We start from the raw sequence: 23,753 nt of genomic DNA, 5'->3' as shown, positions 1-23,753 counted from the left end.
AAAAGCAAATATTCAACATTAAACAGCATAATGCTCAACTTGGCTATGCCTACTGCATATTTCAATGCTCCCTCTACACTCTGATCACTCTCAAGCAACCATGGCTACTTCCTAGCTCAAGATATCCCCCACAAAGTTTCTTACTTACCAATTCTTAGCTAAATACATGTAACAGTGTAACATGGAGCTCTGATGATCAAGTAAATTAGGTAAATGATGTAAACCATACATTTACTATGGATAATGTACATACAGACTAGCTCTGCCAGTGCTTACTGCAGTTTTCTTCACTTTCTTCTCTTTTGTCTTTGCATCTGGCTCGCAATCAATCGCAATCAATACTTGCGGAATGCAACACGCATGGTGTCAGAATTCTCTAGGGCAATACATTGGTCACCTGAAATGTTTCCAATCCCTCCCCTCTACTATCTATGGCCAGGCCTTGGGTGAGGGTATGATTCCATATAGCTAGATCTAATCTTTCTAATAATGATTTTCATGAAGAAGGGATACATCACATCGCTGAGGTGATCGAGAACACTAGTTCAATATCTGCATTGGATTTGTCTAATAATGCCATTGGTAACAGTGGACTTAGCACACTCTGTGCGGCCTTGTCAACTAATAGTCGGGCGCCGCCGCCCTCTACCGTTGCCCGGAAGGAGGTCGGGAATCAAGCCTATCCACAGTTTTGTTCTGTTGTTGGAAATCCAACAATTCCACCAGCTCCAATCAGATTGCAGTATATCTCAAGGGGAGTGATCACACCCACTCAACTGTACCACGTGTGAATTTTGCACACGTTGGATTGACTGAGAGGCGTGGCCAACACTCACTTTAATAAATGATATTCATCGCTATTGGTTAGCTCCCACATAGAATGAATGATATTCATGATACTATTGCGTAACAGGCCAGAACAAAACTGTGGATAGGCTTGATTCCCGACCTCCTTCAAGGAGGGCGGCGGCACTCGACTAGTCAACTAACACATCATTAAAGAGTCTCGATTTCTCTGAATGCTCACTATCTCTCGACGATCACGGAGCAATCCCTCGACTACTGAACACAAACACTTCTCTTAAAAGACCTCAATTTGTCATACAATGTTGTTGATAACACTGAGCTGAAGAATATCTGTGAGGCCTTGTCAACTAACCCATCATTAAAGAGCCTGTACCTGTGCAATTGCTCACTAACAATATCAGACGACAATGGAGCTGCCCTCTATCAACTTCTGAATACAAACAATTCCCTCGAACATCTTAATTTGTCTGGTAACACAGTGACTAGCTGTCGTCACATTGCTGCTGGACTTGCAGTCAATAAGACTCTGAGAACATTGGACTTGGATTACTGTAAACTGACTGATCAGAGTATCGAGGAGCTATCAACTGGACTGATCAACAAGATTGAAACACTGTACATTAATGGTAATGACTCAATAACAGAAGATGGAATGAAGACGCTTGCCAGACATCTAACCACCCACTGCTCTGAACTGACACTATTGTGGATACCCGACCACCTAGAGTCCTGTATCGAGACAGTATTCAGGGACGCTAACGAAGAGAGGAAGAGAAATAGACTACCTGAGATTAATTATTCATTCGAGTTTGGTGTTGTTTATATAATTAATTGTTGTTATAATATTATTATTGTTATGATATTGTTGTGCGTACATCTAATGTTGTTTGTTACTACTAAATGCATTCAATGGTCGATCATGATTTTAAATTACTTTTTGAAAATTATATCATAATTATCTTCAATGACAATTTAGGAGAAAAGTAGCAAAGTACCATAGTATGTTAGAACATTAGGTCGTCAATAAGAATATCAATAGTATATACATGAAGAATAATCAACGTGTCAATAGTACATGCAGATGATATAAATAATTCAATGCTCAAATGCACTGCTGTGAATTGTCAATGAATATATTATGCTAATGAAAAATCCAATTTAACGCTCTGACAATTATTGTTCATGAGGAAGATGAGCAGATTAACGTTCACTTTGGCCCTTCCAAACATCTTCATGATTGCCAGGCCCTCGTATTGCAGCTGAAGGAGGTCCTGTGTGGGGAGAAGAGAGGGCAGTGAAACACTTCAACTGGTATACACAACATTTCTGAACCTGGGGGAGTGTTAACATAGCGCTCAACGTTACACATAGAGGCAAGTCAATAGCCTCACACTGAAATAGATTAGTAGTAGAAGCTGGACAAAGTATGTACAAGAGCAATAATATTAAGATCACATGTCGATGATTATCATGTTGTTTGATCATAGTAGAGGGATTCCCAGAATAGTACATCAATGACAAGAGACATACGAAGCTCTTAGCATCAATACCGTGACACCAATGTACGCAGGAATTGAAAGCACATATTCTATTTAGTACATTGACAGCCCATATTAAAGATCTAAGCACACAACACAAGTATGTTAGCATGACTATCTGCTATGCACTCTCCAGTACGTAGGTGGAGACTCACAGAGTGGGTGGGGCTGAGAGATCCCCTCGTTAGAGATGCAAAAACAATAGAAGATCTTCTGCCTTGTAGGAATTCAACACTGGCGTGCCAAATAGGGGCAACAACTTCAGGGACTGATGGCAAAGGTGTACTGTGGGTGCTGGACGGATGTGACGAACTTCCTTGTAACCTCCCTAGAGACTCCATCATTAACAAACTAATTCGACCAGACATGTCACAAAAAGGAGCCCTACACGAATCAGCTGTGATTGTAACATCTCGACCGTCATCTTCGGCTGAGCTCCACGCGCAATCCATTCCACCCCACCCACATACACCTGGTCAGTAGACAGCTGATTGCCCATCCACAACATCGAAGGATTTTATCGCAATTTATCGCAGCTATGTACTTTATTGTATAGCTGCAAGGGGAGTGACGTGTGATACAGTGATTCAATGAAAGTCAGTACAACACAGTTAGTGTATGTTTACCAAAGAGGTACATGAGATTGTTCTGACAAATCATTCTTGTACTCTCTAATACACTAACAGGGTTTCATCTAGGATAACAAGTTGGGGAGGGGGGGGGGGGGAGATTTGGGAGTGCGTAAGCGCGTCGCAAAGTGTTTGGCTATGCCCACTTTTGTTTAAAAAAAAATTTGATTACACCATGCTTAACCTAACGCATCACAGTAGATCTACCTTCAGTTAATCACATTAACTAATGTGGTGACATGTAGTACTAATGTGATGATGTCATTATTCTACAACATGGGGTGGGGAGAACCACCCCCCCCCCCACTAGATGAAACCCTGACTACCAGAGATGCAACCTTTTACATGGCAAAATTAAAAACGGCCATTGTCGAAGTAATGTAGACGCAATCGGCATCATGTATTGTGTATTTTGCCTAAGACATATTCAGTACATACTGTATAGCAGGTCATTTTCGTAGGGTATAACATTCGAAACAAAAAACGTAGGCGTGGTGTAGCAGTGATTCCGTGTAAAAATTCCTTTTGCTTCACTTGGGTGTGGTTTGGCAGATAAAATAACAAAATGATTCATTATCCTCGAGACAAAACCACAAAAAATTAGTTATTAGATTCGATAAATAGGTACTTTACTGGATTCCTAATTGAAACAAAATTAAAATTCCTCACAATTCACCACAACCACAGACAAGTACTATCTATGAATTAGATTATTTTTACACCACAACTGTCAAAGATAAAAATCACAAATGTACCTAAGTCATTTTGAAACATACCTTGTAACCCCCCCCCCCTGTACGAGTTATATGTTTGTGTTAAGCACACTTAACAGTGTACTCTAAAAGCTACATTTTGATAGTAAAAACTTAAACACTACTGACGTTTTGGCAGGATTAGTGAAACATATAATTATTTATGGTCCATTCCCCCCTTAAGCCGTGGCTATTTTAAACCACCTCGCTATTCTGGCCAAGCTTCACTGTGCCGGATTAACAAGAGTCTACTGTACATGTATTAACGAGTGCTGCAAGCTGCGCTGTGCTAATGCCTCTCGCCATGTTTCGCTTTCTCTCAACTATGAGTGTTAGAGAGGTGAAGAGGTAATGTTACGTTATTACATTACATATAATGTATTGCAGTTGACAGAATTGAATTACAAATAGAATAGGAGAGGAGCTGAATGGAAACAGAAGCCATTCTGATGGCTTGATGAATAATCAATCTTCAAAGATAGAAGTAACTGTATGTTATTTATATGGCCTGTAGCCAAACAGTGGGAGCAAACCTTTGTCAAAGGCACAATCTGTACAGAATAGTAATAGAGAATTTGGATCATGAGGCTTATATTTAAACACAACAGTAGTATTTGCAAAAAGTAGAAAAGACTGGTGTTACATGTATCTATTGTTACCAGACTTGTGTACATCTATTGTTATCTATTCTATAATCATCGTAATGCTTGTGGCTTCTTACCAGAATCCCAAGAAAAAGTAGATCAGGATCTCACACGTGGGGATGAGTGCGCATGCGCATTAAATCTACAAGAATAATGGGTGTCTGCAAAGAGAACAAATGGCTACTATAATAGTCTATAGCTAATAACATATCTTTTCTGGCTCTTAGCTAACAAAAAGCTAGCGCTTTAGTGCAAGGCTAACGTATATAAATTTTGTGCGAACAGACGATTCTACGAAAGATTCTGAAGAGACTGCAACAGCCTTCAATGTGAGTCAAACTAGTCATAACTCGAGAAAGAAGCCTTAGTTTGCTAATCGACGAAACAAAATCCAAGAAAACGTGGCTAGAAGCCATAGAAGCTGTTAGTTTTGTCGCATTGCAAACGTTGAGCAGTTACAGCTGGAATACACACACACACACACACAGTCAGCTTTACCGTATCCTCATGCGGCTACGCCTCAAGGCATAATTATACAGTATTCACCGAGTGCAAACATGTACATGCAAAACTCACATCTGAGTTGTTGTTAGCCAGTTCCAATTCTCAGCCATGACACCCGGGTCCATGATTTGAGACCTCTCGAGCAGCTTCTCCTCCAGCTCCCTCAGCAGGTCATCCTCTAAACATTGAATGGTCTCACTCTTCTCCTCAACCTGACAAGGGAACATCAATAAGTTGCTGCCAGGTGGAGAATACTCGACATACAATAGTGACGTGCATACAGTCAACTACAGAAAATCTGGCAATGAAATTTAAAGGTATTCTCCCACTTTGAAATAAAGGTCAGCTTAAAGTTGGACTGTTAGCAAATAGTAGATCGATTTTGATTAAAGGCCAGTGAATATTCTAACCACTGCACATGTGTATCTCTCACCTCTGTGGGTGGTGTAGGAACGAGGGAGGCCCTCTGATACTGTCTAGAGGACTGGACTTCTTCTCACTGCCAAGGTATAAAAACAAAATATGCAAAGTCTACTCCCAAACAACATTGCACATTGACAGGTAAAGGGTTATTAAAGTAAAATATGAAGTTTGACCAAACATTCCCCAGAAGCACGAAATACATGTACTATTTTATTCGTACCACATAACTAACTAAAAATGCTCACCAATAAAACACCACACACCACTTGGTGTACAACATTTTAACGAATCTAAAAGTATACAAATGAACTTCAGTTCCTCTAGACAACCTGCCCAACCCTCCACATACACACTGGCTGGATCATGCATAAAGAAAATGGCATCTATTTTCACAGCGTTTGACCATCAAACGTATCAGAGAGAATAATCTCACGCCCATATTGCTGATTTGCTTGAAATGCCCACCACCATCTTAGCAATGTGCCAGCAAGGGGCTTTTGTTGTGAGCATCAATGGTAGGCCATGGCATTCAGTTGCTATTGATGAGTCACATAAAATGCAGGTACTCTCTGATAAGAAGATCTTAATTGGACTGTTTGTGTCTGAAATGGGAGGCTTACTACAACTTCATATCAGCTAAAGCGTTAGGGCCTTCTGAAAATATGATTTCTTCTACCAACTCGATCAAAACTATATAAGAAACAATTTTACTTTTCCCTAGTGAGATCTCAGCTCTCTCAACTCTGGCGACCAATATACTGCTCAAATACATTTATTCTTAAAGTGATTGAGCTCACCTTTGGTAGCGCTGACTTATCACAGCTGTTGGTCCAATTCTCCAGAACTCTGAGCTTTCCTTCGAGGTGCAACTGCAAGTGACAGAAGATTTAAGTTGAGGTTGAGAAAAGAAATAAAGTTAGAAGACACTGAATAAGCAGATTACCAGATAAAGTACAGCATTATCATGTTCTGGACAGGAAATTGTCCGGGTATAATTGGAACAGATTTTTATAGCGCATGCGAAGTGTCCGGGAATAATTAGCATGCAGCTGCATACGAGCAAGCTAAGTTTAATAGAACAAGGTACGACAGAATAGTTGCACTAGCTATCTAAAACTAGTTACTCAAAGCTATCTAACTGCAGCACTCTAAGTATTACTGGCCGGTTATGAATGTAACTCAACTTTTCAAGGTATTGTCCGGACAAATGTAATATTAAAGCACAAGAGTGTCCGTTGTATTAGAACAACGAAAATTGGCAGGCAAGAGTGTCAGGGATAATTAGAAGTGTCTGAGGCGATAAATTAGAAGATATATGGTACCTCAGAAACAGACATGCAAGTTCGCTGTCTAAGGACATAATTATTGCAGTGCTTATAACTATGGCTAATACAAGGGTGCTCAGTTAAAGTCGACCATACATACTTGATCCATATTATTATACATGTACCCTGGGAGCAGTACAATCAGTCCAGAGCTCATAGTAAAAAAGAGAGAGTATCGAACGCATCGCTATCTTGCATCAGATATATTCGGAAAGTAACGTGACACCCTGTCTGAAACACGTATCAATTAAATTGGTTAGTTACAAAGCAGGAAGTTACACTACTTTCCAAATACATGTTATGCTACGTTGGATACTCTCTCTCTCTTATTATGGGACTCTTGCTATTAGCGGCCTCTCAAAAAATTGGCTAAGAATAACACAGCTGTAGGCACACACTTGCCCAACCTACTCACCAGAGAGGACACCTTCGAGGTTAGGTAAATTCTGACCTCTAAAAGTAGCGACAGCTGCGTTGACAATTATTTTTTAATGTCGCGTTCTAAATGGAGGTAAATGTAGGCACACCCTATAAAGATTCTTCTAAGTCACTAGAAAATACGTTTTTAAGCGGCTATAGAAATCGAGGCAAGTTTAGACTGAGTAGAGTTACATGTACCTCCAATTAGATGCGACCATCTAAATAATGGACACCAGGTCTTCAACATAATTTTCAACCTCCAAAAGAAGCGATCTCTGGCTTCAATAAGTTTTAAAAAGTGCCGCTTTAATTAAAGGTCTTACGGTAATCACATTTCTTACTTGAATACGTCGGGTTCATTACTGACAGGGCAGCATTCTCAGCCTCAAACTGTGCAAAGGAACAGAGAACATGATCCACACTTACAAGGCACCAACAGATGAACCGGATAATAATCTATGGTTAATAAATTGACTCACCATCTTTCCATTCAGAGAATGCTGTAATACTTTAGCAATGGAGCCAGGTTTCGTCTCTGTAGGGCTAGGGTACGTGAAAATCAGATATAAATAGTGCATGGTCAAACATCCATTCATTATCATGTAGTCTACCATGCAGAAACTGAGCACTCTGCATTCTTACCCAGGTGACAAATTAGTATGCGGGCCAGACCTTTTCTCAGGGAGGGGTGGAGAGAGGATAGAAAGACTCCTGCTGATATTTTCAACACAGTCTTTGGTGGGTGTGGTAAATGTAAAGAAAAGTGGGCGTATCTCAGTATTTGGCATGTGCTCAGATACACACCCACTTTTCTTTGCAAGTCAATACCCAAATTCAGATAGCTAGCTAGCTGCAAGGCACAGATTTATTTGCTGGAATGGCCACTAAAGAGCAGAACCAAGGTATAAAGATTGTCATGTTTCCTATAAAGGATAAACCCAATGATTGTTAAAGCATAAAACCCTCATGATTAACGATTGCTAACCTTGTGTGCTTGCTATCTATTTTCAGAGCTCACAATTGACGATCTGAAGACAAAAATGAAACTGACTGATGAGCAGCTCAATACAGCAATACAAGAACCAGATCTACCCGAGTTAGCAGCATGTTTCGACAATGTTCACAAAGGCTATCTTGAAAAACTGGAGCTCTTACCTGGAGAACAAACTGACGTGAGGACTAGAGCATATGTAGATGGCACTCTGGCAGGAATGTTGCTGGCTTTGAAATTCTGGATACTGACCAACGGACTAGACGCCACTTTCCAAGCTCTGCTACTCATCATACTCTCCCTGCTCAAAGAAGACGTTGCTGTTCGAGTGTGCAAGTACTTGTCTGACAAGTGTGAGTCTGTCATGTGAGAGTGTGGTTATTGTGGTACCATACGTTGTGGGAGTGATTTTAACTTAATTGCTATTGTTACACATATCATTCTCTATTAACTATCACCAGGAATGGTACTGACCTATTGTTTTGTTTCCCCCATGCAGACTCCACCACCTCGTGTCCCCCCTCCCAAGAGAGGGTCCTGCTGAACCACAAGCTGTCCTCGTACAGGGACTACCTACAAAGTCGCTACAGAGCACGAGTATCCACATCAGCCACACAATGGCCTCCTGCCCCAACAAACAAAGTCTTCAAACTGGCCATGATTCAGAAGGAGAAAATACAGAGAGGAAGAATCGACGATGAATTTGTTAAACTAACAATCACAGGAAAAATTGACGATATTTTGCTTCAAAAAACTCCAATTGACTTAATGAATATCTTCTCTGAGATTGGAAATAGACAGAACTTTGTGTTGATTGAAGGAGCTCCCGGCTCTGGCAAGAGCACCCTTGCTCTACACATCTGTCAGGAGTGGGCAAAGGGGAAACTGTTCCAAGAGTTCGATATTGCAATCCTCGTGAGACTGAGAGATCCACTTGTTACAGAAGCAAAGACAATTGCTGACATACTTCCCTGCATCGATACGGCCATGGCAAATCAGACAGAGCAAATAATAAAATCACTGTATGGCAAAGGTGTACTGTGGGTGCTAGACGGATGGGACGAGCTTCCTTCTGACCTCCCTAGAGACTCAATCATCAACAAACTAATTCGACCAGAAATGTCACGAGAAAGTCCGCTACACGAATCAGCTGTGATTGTAACATCTCGACCGTCATCTTCGGCTGAGCTCCACCCACTAGTATCGTCCAGGGTGGAGGTGTTGGGGTTCACACCACATAAACTAGAACAGTATTTCACCGAGTGTCTGAAAGGTGACTCACAAGCTGTGCAGACTCTACTGGAGAGAATTCGAGAGAACCCAGTGGTAGAAGGTAGCTGCTACCTCCCCCTCAATGCTTCCATTGTCGTTAATTGCTTCCTTTCTGATAACCACTCACTCCCCACATCCAACCACGGGATATTCACATCAGTTGTCCAGAGCTCTCTCAAGAGATACCTCCAGGATAGGTTGGGGAAGACCACTCCAGTGGGAGACATCACATCCCCAGACTCACTGCCCCCAGAAATCAGAACACAGTCCGTACAAATTTGTCAACTTGCATATCATGGGATTGAAAAAAACAAAGCAACATTTACTGACAGAGATTTGGCCGCTCTTCGCATTACGAAGGAAATTTCAAACATTGGATTATTACAAACTGTTCCCAGTATCATTAGCGATTGTCATCTGGTTTACTACTGCTTTCTTCACCTGTCTATTCAAGAGCTACTAGCAGCAATCCACATCTCTCTCATGTCTCCCAAGCAACAAATCTCTGTCTTCCAGAAGCTGTTTGGTACTCCTCGGTTCAATGCAGTCTTCCAGTTTTATGCTGGTATCACCAAACTAAGAACTAGTAGACCAATCCTCAGTTTGCTACCTCAATTCTTGTGTCCAGTTCCAGCTACTGTTTTTGATCTTGTCAGAAAAGTTGTTAAAAATGAGAAAGAGAAAGAGTATGAGTCGAAGATCCTTTTGTTGTCCCTCGTCAATTGTTTGTACGAAGCTGAAGACTCATCACTGTGTGTGTTTGTGGCTAATCTTCTTAATCACAATCTAGATCTTTATTTCACTACAATGAATCCTATTGACTGCCTTTCTGTTGGATATTTCGTATCAGTTTGTTCCAACACCAGTAATGGATTCACACTGAACCTCACCAGTTGCTCTATTGGTGACCAAGGCTGCAAATTTCTGGCCCGAGGACTCTCCAAGTGTTTACACTCTCACTCCGAGATTAATTTTGACCTTAGCAATAATGATATTCATGAAGAAGGGATACACCACATCGCTGAGGTGATCGAGAACACTAGTTCAATATTTACATTGATTTTGTCTATTAATGCCATTGGCAACAGTGGCCTTAGCACACTCTGCGAGGCCTTATCAACTAATACATCAGTAAAGACTCTCGATTTCTCCAAGTGCTTCCTATCTCTCAACGATCACGGAGCAATCCCTCGGCTACTGAACACAAACACTACTCTTGAAATCCTCAACTTGTCAAACAATGTTATTGGTAACACTGAACTGAAGAATATCTGTGAGGCCTTGTCAACTAATACATCATTAAAAAGCCTGGACCTGGGCAGATGCTCACTAACAGTATCAGATGACAATGGAGCTGCCCTCTATCAACTTTTGAATACAAACAATTCCCTTGAACATCTTGATTTGTCTTATAACACAGTGACTAGCTGTAGTCACATTGCTGCTGGACTTGCAGTCAATAAGACTCTGAGAACATTGCACTTGGGTTACTGTAAACTGACTGATCAGAGTATCGAGGAGCTATCAACTGGACTGATCAGCAATACAGAAACACTGAACATTATGGGTAATTACTCAATAACAGAAGATGGAATGAAGATACTTGCCAGACATCTAACCACCCACAGCTCTGAACTGACACTATTGGTGGTATCCTATCCCCTAAGATCCTGTATCGAGACTGTATTCAGGGACGCTAACGAAGAGAGGAAGAGAAATGGACTGACTCAGATTGATGCATTCTAATAGTTTTAACAATACATGTAATAATTTTTTTCTGCCATGATGATATTCAAATAATTTGAGAAAATTAGCGATAGTATAGTAAAACAAATTTAAGGTTTTTACAACTATAGCGCATTAATAATGAAATGCGCTGTAAATTGTCAATGAATATATAATTATACATGCAAGTAATTAGCTAGTGAAATCCACGCCTTTTGTTTATAGGAAGATGAGCAGATTAACGTCCCTTCCAAACATCTTCATGATTGCCAGGCCCTCGTATTGCAGCTGAAGCAGGTCGGGAGAACTTCAACTGGTATAAGACAAAGAACGCATATATTTGTAAGACAAATGAATACATGTACTTACATACACAGTATACAAGCATACCAACACTATACCTGACACAAGACAGTAAACTTCTTGAACACTTTACGTACCTACCAAATTAATTCTACCTGTACACACACCCTCACCTGGAGGACCAGCTCCACCTTCTCTATCTGCCTGACGTGATCTCAAACACAATTAACATTTCCGAACCTGAACCTGGGCGAATGAGAAATAATATTCACATTATTATAGCATAACGTTGCACATAAGATCAAGGCCGTAGCAAGCGGTCAGGCTGGCCAGGTTTTGGCCTAACCACTTTTTGTAGCTGTGTAGGTAATGGTCGTAAATATTGTGAGTGATAATGCGCACGCTGTTTTGGTGAGGAAAAGTGATGACCTTTTTCTTAGGTAAAAATTCACCACTGTATGCAAAAGTTCCAATAGTAGAAAAACCCAATAGTAGAAAAACAGTTGACCTTTAATTGTAAGTTGGCCTGACCACTTTAAAGTTGCTTGCTACGCCCCTGCATGAAGATTGGGGCATAAATTAATAACCTCACACTGCATGTAGGAATTAATTGTTAAGCCTAGATTAGTAGTAGAGTCTGAGCTTCAGTCAAGCGGATAAAATTGGAAATAGAGAGCAAAATGATTAATTATTCTTGAGACAAAACTGCAAAATTAGTCATTAGATTAGAGGTAGGGTCGTTTTTAAGCCGCGACTATTTTCTGAAATGCAAACCACCTCGCTGATCTGGCCAAGCTGCACTGTCCCAAGGGTGGCTGATTAACGAGAGTCTACTGTACATGTATTAATTATACAGTATTCACCGAGTGCATATACATGTTCATACTAAACTCACATCTGCCTTTCTGTTGGCCAGTTCCAATTCTCACTCCAGCTCAGCTATGACACCCGGGTCCATGATTTGAGACCTCTCGAGCAACTTCTCCTCCAACTACCTCAGCAGGTTGTCCTCTAGACATCGATTGGTCTCACTCTTCTCCTCAACCTGACAGGGGAACATCAATAAGTTGCTGCCAGGTGGAGAATACTCGACATACAATAGTGACGTACATGTACAGTCAACTACAGAAAATCTGGCAATGAAATTTAGCGGTATTCTCCCACTTTGAGATAAAGGTCAGCTTAAAGTTGGACTGTAGTTACGTATTAAATAGGCATCTGCTATCAGGGTTGTTGCAATAACTATTATAAAGAGATAGTAGCGTATGTGTACATACAGCTGCAATCACACAGTACACCATCAGATCGGCTATTCAGAGCATAGAGAAATGCAGCTCACTAGCAAAAAAGTAATGCCTAGCAAATAGTAGATCTAAAGGCCACTGAATATTCTAAACTTGTACTGCACATGTGTATCTCTCACCTCAGTGGGTGGTAAGAAACGAGGGAGGCCCTCTGATACTGTCTAGAGGACTGGACTTCTTCTCACTGCCAATCTAGGGGGTATGAAAACATAATAATTATGCATTTGGTAAAGATCTACTCCCAAACAACATTGCAATTGATCCACATTGACAGGTAAAGGGTCATTAAAGATATTTGAGCACAAACATTCCTCCTCTCACCTCCTGCTCATTCAGGAACTTCATGAATCTGGTAGGAGTGAAGTGCACTCTGAAGGACTCGTCACATAATCTTGGAGCAAAAGGATACAGACTTGGTTGAGGATTTGAGTGGGGCTAAAGTGAGAGAGGCGGTTGTGGGGGGAGGGGCCTCAGACCAGGGCTGGTGGGACGCAGTGTCACGTGAGAGAAGACTCAGACACATGGTCCTCCGTCTGGACAGCTGCTGTGAGGAGAATGAAAATTGTAAAGCACTGGAATTGAACTGTGCACAAGCATGAAATATATATTCGTACCACATAAATAACTAAAAATGCTCACTAATAAAACACAAGACACAGCTTAGTGTACATCGATTGACTGTACTCCCGAATATACGCCATGACGTCACGTTGCGGGAACACCCCCGCAGCCATATTGATTTTTAAAAAATGCACAAATTAGTCAGTTAGATAGATAGATAGATAGATAGATAGATAAATTTTCATTTGGATAGGAATGCTGCATCCACCATAATGGTAGGTTTTCATGCAGGTCCTATATAAAAGAAAAGAAAAAATATAAAACGTACATATAGATAATTAATTCATATATGACAGGTGTTCTCCTAGATTGTAATGTGTAGGGTTTTCAGGGAGGTTTTGAACAACTTTAATTAGGTGGGACATGATTTTGAGGATAGCGGGAGACGGTTGTAGTGCAGAGCACCTGAGTATTCAAAGCTCCTTCAGAGTTTGGCTGGCCTAGGTGGATATTACCTGATCCACTGGTCCCAATGTTCTTAGAAAACTGTTCGTAACTTGAAAGCGCTTCGACTTTTGATTGTGCAAGTTAGACTAGGAAGAAAGACCAGTCAAAGATCTACAAGATGATGCCCGAATCGCTTACTATCTCGAAGGTTTGGCTGTGATCTGCTTCTGTCAAGCGGTAAGTAGTAGTTGCGTATAATACTACTTTGTTACATGGCTTTTTCCATTCGCTAGAAGTGTCATACAGCCTAATACTTATTGACTGTACTAAGTATATAGGACGTAGCTGTAGAGTTTGTTGTGCTGAGAAGCGTTGCTTAGCCTTTTTCTGTGCAGCTACACAAGGTACTGGGTGTGGCTTATAACCAGAGGCAGCTATGTGTAAAGAGAAACAGTGGCAGTGGTAAAAAGGTGAGTACAAGCTTCCTAAGCTGTATGTTGAATCTACTGAATGTTTAGAGTCTACTTTAGGGCCTGCATCACCTATTATAGACTTCAATTTACTTAAAATCAGGCGCATAAAATTAATATTAAAAATACAACCGGTTGTAGTTGCTATAGTACTTGTTCGTACTTGTTGCATGCGTTTGTAGAATCGCTAGAAGCTCTATGGTCTGGTACTGACTGTACATGGTAGATAGTTGTATCTAGAATTTGTAGTGCTAAGCAGCATTGATTAGCCTTCTTTGTGTAGATCTACATACGTACACTACATGTAGGTGTGGTTGGATCCAATAATCCGGAGGTGGGGCCGCGTATGTACAGTGAACAGTGGCAGTAGCAGCGAGGTGAGCCAGGATACATATTACGTTTGTTGACTACACCAACATTATGATTAGAGTGTGTATAACCTATTATGTAATTATATATAGCCCTTGAATAGTAAAATAATAGCCTCGCCTTTCGTTCTTCAAGCCTTGAAAAACATTTTTTGGACCATCAGTAACGATTATAATTCTTTGCGTAACTAACAATAGATATAAAAAGTGTCTGATGTTGTGGCTACTGCTGTATATGTCCATGAATACTTTGCTATCAATTGATCACTGCCACTGGGTCCCTTTTGGAGTACCTTGGAGTCGCCTCTGTCAAGAGTAGAATACATGGTTAGACACACGCACACATACAAGCATACACAAACACTCTCGTACACACACGCACACACACGCACACCCACACCACATGCACACGCACACACACACACACACACACACATACGTACGCAAACACACATACCCACACCCAGTGGCGGATCCAGGGGGGGATCCCAGGGTGCCATGGATCCCCCCTTTCAGACTAAGCTATTGTGGCTTTACTACAGCTACCAGCTAGCTATTTATCTGTATTGTAGCTATTTATCAGTATTGTAGCTTGATTCAATGATTGTACCTGTTGTTCTGATGCATCAACTGCCAAAGGAGTGTTCAGGTTAGCCTAGGTTAGCTAGTTGACTGTTCGTGGCAGAGCTAGCTAGCTAGCAAGTTTATTATGGGACTTCCCCTAGTCACGTGTGACCGGAAGTGGGCGTAACCCCAAAAAATTTCGCGCTACGTGCGACTTTCACTACTCACGCTGCACGCTCGTAGTTTGGAACCCCCCTTTCATATTTCCTGGATCCGCCACTGACACCCACGTGCACATGCACACGCACACACACACACAAATCCACACGCGCGCATGCAAACACACACACACACACATACGTACGCAAACACACACACACACACACACACACACACACACACAAATCCACTTACACACATACACGCGCACAGACAATGCCATGTACAGGAAGGTTGACGTTGGTGGTAGGACTTTCACAACAGTGGTCAGCTCATGCAGTGTCGATGCAGATCTACATTTTTGATAATTTAATGTTGTAATTATTGTTATACTGTACCGGGTATTTGATGTTCTTGTTTTTATTCTATACATTGAGTGAAGCCATTTTATTTGTTGCATTTACCTTCCAGCTCCTCTCCAAACTGTTCTCAACCAGAAAACTCATCATCACTGCCCTCCATGACTGGCACATCTTTGTTACCTTGCTGTACTCTGGCTACTGGGTCTTCTATGTCAATCTGTGCAGGTCCCAGAGCTAGTGGGTAGCCTACAATTTCATGCAGCACCTCCTCACTGATCTAGTGTGGCCTCTTAGCCATGCTAGTAGCTCTATATAATTTTTTGATAGTGTTTGTTCATGCCAATAATTAATATTTAATTTGTAAACTAGCTACATATTCAAGCGTGTATTGCCAAAATATTTTCTGCACAGTACAAAGTTTTGACTGCATATATACTTACCTGAACAGTAACTGGACGTAGTAGTAGCGTTAAAATAGCAGCAACCGCTCCCTGGTTTCTTTAGAGCAGAGAGAAGCCGGATTACTGCGGTTGACGCAAAAATGCGTCTATGGCGTCATACCGACATGACGCATTAATGCGTCTGCGGCGGCGTATAATCGGTAAAGTGATTGAGCTCACCTTTGATAGCGCTGACTTATCACAGCTGTTGGTCCAATTCTCCAGACCTCTGAGCTTGCCCTTAAGCTTGAGGTGCAACTGCAAGCAACAGAAGATTTAATTGAGAAAATAGCTTTAATACATTAATTAGTGTACAATGAAATAGCAGATTACCAGGGACGTAATTATTGCAGTGCTTATAATTATAGCTGCTCAAAGTCGGTCATAAAGTTTACTTCAACAGAATAACCAACCTGTATATTCATCATACATGTACCCTGGGAGCAGTGCCGACGTCAATCAGTCAAGAATTTATTCACAGCTGTATACACACACACTTGCCCAACCCACTCACCAGAGAGGCCACCCTGATAGTGCGTTCCTCATCTCTAACCCTGCTTTCAATGGTCAGCTTGAATATTGTGTGTGATCTTGAGCTGTGCTCATTAGCATTGGTAGATCCAAATGTCCGGTTCTCTGAGTAGAAGAGATTATACACATTACCAGCACATCAGGTGCACAGGCAGCATGCATGTACATGCATGTGCACACAAGGCTAAGGCTGAGGGTCACACTCAGGCATACTAACAGTGGCCGTAATAAAGAGGTGACATACTAACACAGGTTGAAACCAACCCTATGGAGACTGGGCCATTAACCTGGCTACAGGGTGATCACATTAGACAGACAGGTTCACCAAGGTGCACAAGTGATAGTAACTTACTCTCCCCGATCGCAATGAACTGGTAAATATCTTGGGGGAGGGAAATCGGCTCCTCAGACAACCCAACCAACTTATGAGTTAGCCTACATGTAGCTTTGAACTAATTTAATGATTTATTAGCTACAAGAGTCATAAAAGCGCAGCAAAAGCTGTGCTGCCTGGTAGCAGCCATTGTGAACTCTGACCTCTTTTTGTAGATACATAATTATGGCAAAAAATACATAATCAAATACAACTTCTGTTTCCTATAATTACCAAGCAAAACATTCCTCGAGGCATCACTTGAGAGATTTAATTCTCCAAAGGTGCACATTTAATACATGGCAATCAGAGAGTGCAAAAACTCAACTCTGCAGTTTTGGTACTGTAAGACCTCTAACTAAGGCGACCCTCCAAATATGCGACACTCTCAAGCAAACTATAGGTAATTTTCTGACCTCTAGAAGTAGCGACAGCTGCGTTGACAATTATTTTTTAATGTCATGTCCTAAATGGAAGTAAATGTAGGTACACCCTAGCATCGATAGATTCTAACCCACGTTATGAAAAACACCTTTTTAAGCGGCTAGAAATCAGGGAAGTATAGACTGAGTAGAGCTATCTATAATTAGATGTGACATCAGGTTTTTAACACAATTTTTCAACCTCTAAAAGAAGCGACTTCTGGCTTTGTAATGATTAAAAAGTACCGCTTTAATTAAAGGTATTACGGTAATCATAATAATTTCTTACTTGAAGACGTCGGGTTCATTACTGACAGGGCAGCATTCTCAGCCTCAGCTCAAACTGTACAGAAAAACATAATCTACGACTTTACAAGGTAACGTAAACCGAGAGATGAACCAGACAATAAATCTATGGCTGATCAATTGACTCGCCATCTTTCCATTCGGAGAATGCTGTAATACTTTAGCAATGGAGCCAGGTTTCGTCTCTGTGGGGTATGTGAAAATCAGATAATAAAATAGTGCATGTATGCATGGTTGAACATCCGTTCTTACCAAGTACCATGTAGTCTACCAGAAACAGTCTGATTCTTACCCAAGTGACAAATCTGAGGGCCATGCAGTCCTTCCCCCTTTTCTCAGCTCAGGGGGCCGGGGAAGAGAGAGTAATCGGCCTCGATCCATGATTTACCACACCCTCTAACAAGATACACCCACTTTTCTTTGCAAGCCATGCAAACAACTAGACTGGCCCCTAGCCTCGATCCCAGGCCGATCTGTCTCTAATTGAACGCTAGGTCGCCTCCTTGGCCTGGTATTGATTGTATCTGGGCGTGACGGGAAACTGGTAAGTATCAGCTATGTACTGTAAAATCTTCAGTTTAATTATCACAGTTGGCTAAAAATAATGATATAATGACACTAGAAATTAATACTGTGCACAGCAGTACTGCGTCCATAATAAATGCAGATGTTTAAAAGTGAAGATCTCAAACAAGAGCTTCCAGGAAGACTGAATAAATACTGCGTTGGATATGCCTGCTAAGCCTTCAGGTGGCATAACAAAGATTGTGTGTTCACAGTGCATCAAGAGACAGTAGAATCCTGACGTCACTGGTCAGGATAGCAACCACAAGTGTTGAAAGAGCCATTCCACGTCAGTAGTTTTAGTGCAGGTAGTTCTATAAGATCGGACCCTTGGGAAGGACACGAGTGGCACTGGGGCATCCTCTTTCAATGAGTTCACACCCATCAGCTAGGAGGAGTACGACGGGGGTTGGAGGGGAAGGTTCCATTTTGCTCCTGTATACAAATTAGTATGAACTTAAATTCACCATTCCACTATACATTTTGTAACTCACAGTGATGGTCCACACAAACTAGCCACGATCCCAGGCCGCACTTCCTTGAAGGCCGGTGAAGGAGGCTAACACAACACCAGTGCCAGTGCCGTAATGTCATATCTTGATCCAGATACCAAGGATTGGGCTATAGGCTATAGTGTACAATTTCCAATGATGAAAGGGTATTATTGATTTATATCGCTCACCTTGACAATACATCCCAGGCCCAGCCACTTGTGGACACCCCTGAGCATAGTATACAAGAGATCGATGGCCAGAGTCTGAGGATAGACTCTACCAAGTGTATCTGGCAATCAATGGTCTAATCAAGCGCTTGTATTAAATTGTGTAGTCAATCAAAGGTAGCCACTGATAGCAGAAACTTGAGAACCTAGGTCTGTTCTTTCACAAGAGTGATGCTCCTTCTTCCTTCGCACAAGACAGGTCCTCACACTCTAGCTAGCTAAGCCTATATCTATGACACTAAACTTGCAAAGAATAGACCTATGACACGGAGTTCTTTGTGATTTTACGGTGATTTTCATACACTATTAGTGTTCTATTCGCTCCATGCTCAGGTATTCGCTCTTTTTTAGCGAAATACCTGAGCAACCACAGCAACCACAGCACATGCCCAGATACACGCCCAGATACAATCAATACCAGGCCGAGGAGGCGACCTAGCGTTCAATTAGAGATGGATCGGCCTGGGATCGAGGCTAGACTGGCCCCTAGTGTGCGTGCTCGGGCGGCTGTCGCCGCCAGTCTAGCAAACAATACCCGGCCTTGATTTCAGACATACAAGGCACAGATTTATTTGCTGGAATGGCCACTAAAGAGCAGAAACAAGGTGAAGACTCAGTCATATGTTTTACTATAAACCCTCATTGGTGATTGCTAACTTTGTGTGCTTGCTTGCTATCTATTTTCAGAACTCACAATTGACAGTTTGAAAACAGAAATGAAACTGACTGATAAGCAGCTCAATACAGCAATACAGGAACCAGATCTACCTGAGTTAGCAGCATGTTTCGACAATGTTCACAAAGGCTATCTTGAAAAACTGGAGCTCTCACCTGGAGAACAAACTGACGTGAGGACTAGAGCACATGTAGATGGCACTCTGGCGGGAATGTTACTGGCTCTGAAATGCTGGACACTGACCAACGGACTAGATGCCACTTTCCGAGCTCTGCTACTCATCTTACTCTCTCTGCTCAAAGAAAACATTGCTGTTCAAGTATGCAAGTACTTGTCTGACAAATGTGAGTCTGAACTGTCATGTGGTCATTGTGATACCATATACGTTTGGCCTAGTCTCGTGGACCAGCCGATATAGTATCGTCTGGCAAATTACACATTAGCTGCATTGATAAGTGGTTAGTGGTTGGAGGACAGATGTGTGAAACCATGCACATAATTAGATTTGCCAAATCTAGCGGTGCAGCTGTGCGGTTTCATAACTTACTACAAACACTTATCCGCCACGATATTTGTGGCGCGGTCATCACAACTCTGTACGGTGAAATTGGCCAGACCCTCTTTCAGGGTCTGGGTCCGCGAGACTACGTTTAGTCATTGTGATACCATAATATGTTTGGAAATGATTGCAACCAAATAAGGAACTCTTCACTCTTCAACTCAGCTAATCCTATATTTTTACACACGCACACTTTTCTATCTATATATCACTATAGGAATGGCACTCACCTATTGATTTGTTTCCCCATGCAGACTCCACCACCTCGTGTCCCCCTTCTCGAGAAAGGGTCCTGCTAAACCACAAGCTCTCTTCGTACAGGAACTACCTAAAAAGTCGCTACAGAGCACAAGTATCCACATCAGCCACACAATGGCCTCCCGTCCCAACAAACAAAATGTTCAAACTGGCCATGATTCAGAAGGAAGAAATACAGAGAGGTAGAATCGATTATGAATTTGTTAATTTAACAATCACAGGAAAAATCGACGATATTTTACTTCAAAAAACTCCGGTTAACTTGACGAACATTTTCTCTGAGATTAGAGATAGAAGAAACTTTGTTTTGATTGAAGGAGCTCCCGGCTCTGGCAAGAGCACCCTTGCTCTACACATCTGTCAGGAGTGGGCAAAGGGGAAACTATTCCAAGAGTTTGATATTGCAATCCTCGTGAGACTGAGAGATCCCCTTGTTAGAGAAGCAAAGACAATTGCTGACATACTTCCCTGCATCGATACGGCCGTGGCTAATGTGACAGAGGCAGTAATAAAATCACTGTATGGCAAAGGTGTACTGTGGGTGCTGGACGGATGGGACGAGCTTCCTTCTGACCTCCCTAGAGACTCGATCATCAACAAACTAATCCGACCAAACATGTCACAAAAAGAAGTTCTACATGATTGCGCTATGATCGTAACATCTCGACCGTCATCTTCGGCTGAGCTCCACCCACTAGTCTCGTCTAGGGTGGAGGTGCTGGGGTTTACTCCACATGAACTAGAGCAGTACTTCACTGAGTGTCTGAAAGGTGACTCACAAGCTGTGCAGACTCTACTGGAGAGAATTCGAGAGAACCCAGTGGTAGAAGGAAGCTGCTACCTCCCCCTCAATGCTTCCATTGTCGTTAATTGCTTCCTTTCTTATAACTATTCACTCCCCACATCCAACCACGGGATATTCACATCTGTTGTCCAGAGCACTCTCAAGAGATACCTCCAGGATAAGTTAGGGAAGACCACTCCAGTGGGAGACATCACATCTCCAGACTCACTGCCCACAGAAATCAGAACATCTTCCGTACAAATGTATCAACTTGCATATCATGGGATTGAAGAAAACAAAGCGACATTTACTGACAGTGATTTGGCCGCTCTTCACATTACGAAGGAAATTTCTAACATTGGATTATTACAAACTGTTTCCAGTATCATTAGCGATGGTCATCTGGTTTACTACTGCTTTCTCCACTTGTCTATTCAAGAGCTACTAGCAGCAATCCACATATCTCTCATGTCTCCCAAGCAACAGATTTCTGTCTTCCAGAAGCTGTTTGGTAATCCTCGATTCAGTGCAGTCTTCCAGTTTTATGCTGGTATCACCAAACTGAGAACTAGTAGACCAATCCTTAGCTTGCTACCTCGATTCTTGTGTCCAGTTCCAGCTACTGTTTTTGATCTGGTCAGAAAGGTTGCCAAAAGTGAGAAAGAAAAGAAGTATAGTGAGCCAAAAATCCTTTTGTTGTCTCTCATCAACTGTTTGTACGAAGTTGAAGACTCGTCACTGTATGTGTTTGTGGCTAATCTTCTTAATCACTCTCTAAACTTTGATTTCACTACAATGAATCCTATTGACTGTCTATCTGTTGGATATTTCGTATCAGCATCAGTTTGTTCCAACACCAGTATTGGATGCGCACTTAGCCTTGATAGTTGCTCTATTGGTGATCAAGGCAGCAAATTATTGGCCCGAGGACTCTCCAAGTGTCTACACTCTCACTCTAAGATCAGTCTTAATCTTTTTAATAATGAGATTCGTGATAATGGGATACGCCATATCGCTGAAATGATCGAGAACACTACTTCAATATCTACATTGATTTTGTCTGCTAATGCCATTGGCAACAGTGGACTTAGCACACTCTGTCAAGCCTTGTCAACTAACACATCATTAAAGAGCCTCAATCTCTCCAGCTGCTCACTATCTCTCAACGATCACGGAGCAATCCCTCGACTACTGAGTACAAACACTACTCTTGAAAGCCTTAATTTGTCGTCAGGCAATATTATTGGTAACACTGAGCTAAACAATATCTGTGAGGCCTTGTCAACTAACACATCATTAAAGAGACTGGACCTGAGCAGTTGCTCACTAAAAATATCTGACAACAATGGAGCTACCCTCTATCAACTTTTTAATACGAACAATTCCCTCGAGCATCTTGATTTGTCTTATAACACAGTGACTAGCTGTCGTTACATTGCTGCTGGACTTGCAGTCAATAAGACTCTGAGAACACTGTACTTGGGTTTCTGTAAACTGACTAATCAAAGGATCGAGGAGCTATCAACTGGACTGATCAACAAGATTAAAACACTGAGCATATTGGGTAATGACTCAATAACAGAAGATGGAATGAAGATACTTGCCAGACATCTAACCACCCACAGCTCTGAACTTACACGATTGTACATACCCGGCAGCCTAAGATTTTGTACCAAGACAATATTCAGGGACGCTAACAATAAGAGGAAGAGAAATGGATTACCTGAGATTTTTACGGATGCATGATTAATTTACTTTTCAGTTATTCTTGAGACTACCATAATTATAGAAATAAAAAAGCGTATACAGATGAATTGGAATTGGCACATTGTGTGGACATGCATGCATGTGCATGTGTATAATGTACGAACATTCTAGTAATTATATATGTTCTTTCTGATAATGTAGACACTTTCAACAGCACATGCACGTAGTTAACTTGGTCAATAGCATGACATAATGATGGTGTAAATTCAATGCGGTTTACTGGAACGCGAAGAGAAAGGCTAGCAAGGGTCTGCAATACAGCCTTGGAACGAGGGAGTTTGAGATGTGAAATTGAGATGTGAAACGCCTACAAACAGTATAGCTGCAGAAAGAAAGAGACACATCTGTCAGTGGCGGATTCAGGAAAAAGGAAAGGATGGTTCCAAACTAACGAGCGGTAAAAGCAGATTTCACTGATCTACTGCATTTACACACAGCGCAACATGCCATAATTATATTGCACTGCATTATAATTATGCTATATAATTATAGTGCCATGCAATATATGGTTGCTATGGTAGTGATGCAATATGCCATACCGTATTACCAGGGATACAAAAGAAAGGGGATTGGAAACGACCGCCCACGCCCTGTGTAAAAGGACTGACATCCGGTGAAGCACTCCGCGTTATGATTTCGCACTCGCGATTATTTTTGTTTTGACCGTACTCTGGTTGTATTTCAACTGTTTCTAGCTCTCCTATCCACTAGCGATCACTCAGGGGCTGGGAGGTACTCAAGAAAAGTAAGCTTATACCACTGACAAGCTCTAAGTCCGTTGTCT

At 41.6% G+C, this 23,753-nt stretch overlaps 3 protein-coding genes and 2 long non-coding RNA genes across 14 annotated transcripts in view; 3 read left to right on the top strand and 2 right to left on the bottom strand.

Annotated features, from left to right (window-relative positions):
* LOC135338773 (NACHT, LRR and PYD domains-containing protein 12-like) overlaps positions 1-11,089 on the top strand; it is a 36,947-nt gene extending 25,858 nt beyond the window's left edge. The window contains exons 1-3 of one of the 2 annotated variants that reach the window (XM_064534857.1): positions 7,841-7,944; positions 8,054-8,386; positions 8,533-11,089. In XM_064534857.1, coding sequence (XP_064390927.1) covers positions 7,920-7,944; positions 8,054-8,386; positions 8,533-11,051 — 2,877 coding nt within the window. In that variant the 5' untranslated portion in view covers positions 7,841-7,919 and the 3' untranslated portion in view covers positions 11,052-11,089. Of the gene's footprint in view, positions 1-7,840; positions 7,945-8,053; positions 8,387-8,532 lie in introns of those variants that run through there. The other variant, XM_064534859.1, reaches the window with a different exon arrangement.
* LOC135338792 (uncharacterized) lies at positions 1,829-12,868 on the bottom strand. Of its 2 annotated transcripts, none has more exons than XR_010395764.1 (4): positions 12,757-12,868; positions 12,229-12,378; positions 11,507-11,579; positions 1,829-2,078 (listed from the first exon to the last, which is right to left on the bottom strand). It is a non-coding gene; the product is annotated as an uncharacterized LOC135338792 (long non-coding RNA). The 2 variants fall into 2 exon arrangements; XR_010395763.1 differs by lacking the exon at positions 1,829-2,078 and adding an exon at positions 11,205-11,343.
* Positions 12,869-12,977: 109 nt separating this feature from the next.
* LOC135338768 (uncharacterized) lies at positions 12,978-19,200 on the bottom strand. Of its 7 annotated transcripts, XR_010395741.1 has the most exons (10): positions 18,887-19,200; positions 18,699-18,832; positions 17,893-18,639; positions 17,624-17,825; positions 16,523-16,644; positions 16,189-16,266; positions 16,009-16,115; positions 15,671-15,785; positions 15,462-15,559; positions 14,642-14,789 (listed from the first exon to the last, which is right to left on the bottom strand). XR_010395741.1 is itself a non-coding variant. In XM_064534850.1 (7 exons), the coding sequence occupies exons 4-7, from the start codon at positions 17,640-17,642 to the stop codon at positions 13,020-13,022; spliced, it is 381 nt and encodes a 126-aa protein (XP_064390920.1). In that variant the 5' UTR covers positions 17,643-17,825; positions 17,893-18,639; positions 18,699-18,832; positions 18,887-19,200; the 3' UTR covers positions 12,978-13,019. The 7 variants fall into 7 exon arrangements, 2 of the variants coding, with proteins under 2 accessions (XP_064390920.1, XP_064390921.1); XR_010395742.1 differs by having other exon boundaries at positions 15,671-16,115; positions 16,422-16,644; XR_010395740.1 differs by having other exon boundaries at positions 15,671-16,115.
* LOC135338769 (uncharacterized) lies at positions 13,276-15,817 on the top strand. 2 transcript variants are annotated; one of them, XR_010395746.1, is made up of 6 exons: positions 13,276-13,882; positions 14,041-14,115; positions 14,424-14,492; positions 14,682-14,810; positions 15,480-15,532; positions 15,678-15,817. It is a non-coding gene; the product is annotated as an uncharacterized LOC135338769 (long non-coding RNA). The 2 variants fall into 2 exon arrangements; XR_010395745.1 differs by lacking the exon at positions 15,678-15,817 and having other exon boundaries at positions 13,295-13,882; positions 15,480-15,610.
* Positions 19,201-19,407: 207 nt separating the features above from the next.
* LOC135339080 (protein NLRC3-like) lies at positions 19,408-23,006 on the top strand. The gene is made up of 3 exons (XM_064535204.1): positions 19,408-19,530; positions 19,613-19,945; positions 20,415-23,006. Exons 1-3 carry the CDS (start codon positions 19,506-19,508, stop codon positions 22,946-22,948), a joined length of 2,892 nt encoding a protein of 963 aa, XP_064391274.1. The 5' UTR covers positions 19,408-19,505; the 3' UTR covers positions 22,949-23,006.
* Positions 23,007-23,753: the final 747 nt, after the last annotated feature.

The sequence above is a fragment of the Halichondria panicea genome, chromosome 7 (assembly GCF_963675165.1).
Source record: "Halichondria panicea chromosome 7, odHalPani1.1, whole genome shotgun sequence".
NCBI classification, from domain to species: domain Eukaryota; kingdom Metazoa; phylum Porifera; class Demospongiae; order Suberitida; family Halichondriidae; genus Halichondria; species Halichondria panicea.
Note: the sequence above shows the minus strand (reverse complement) of the source record. Positions and strands in the feature narration are given on the sequence as shown.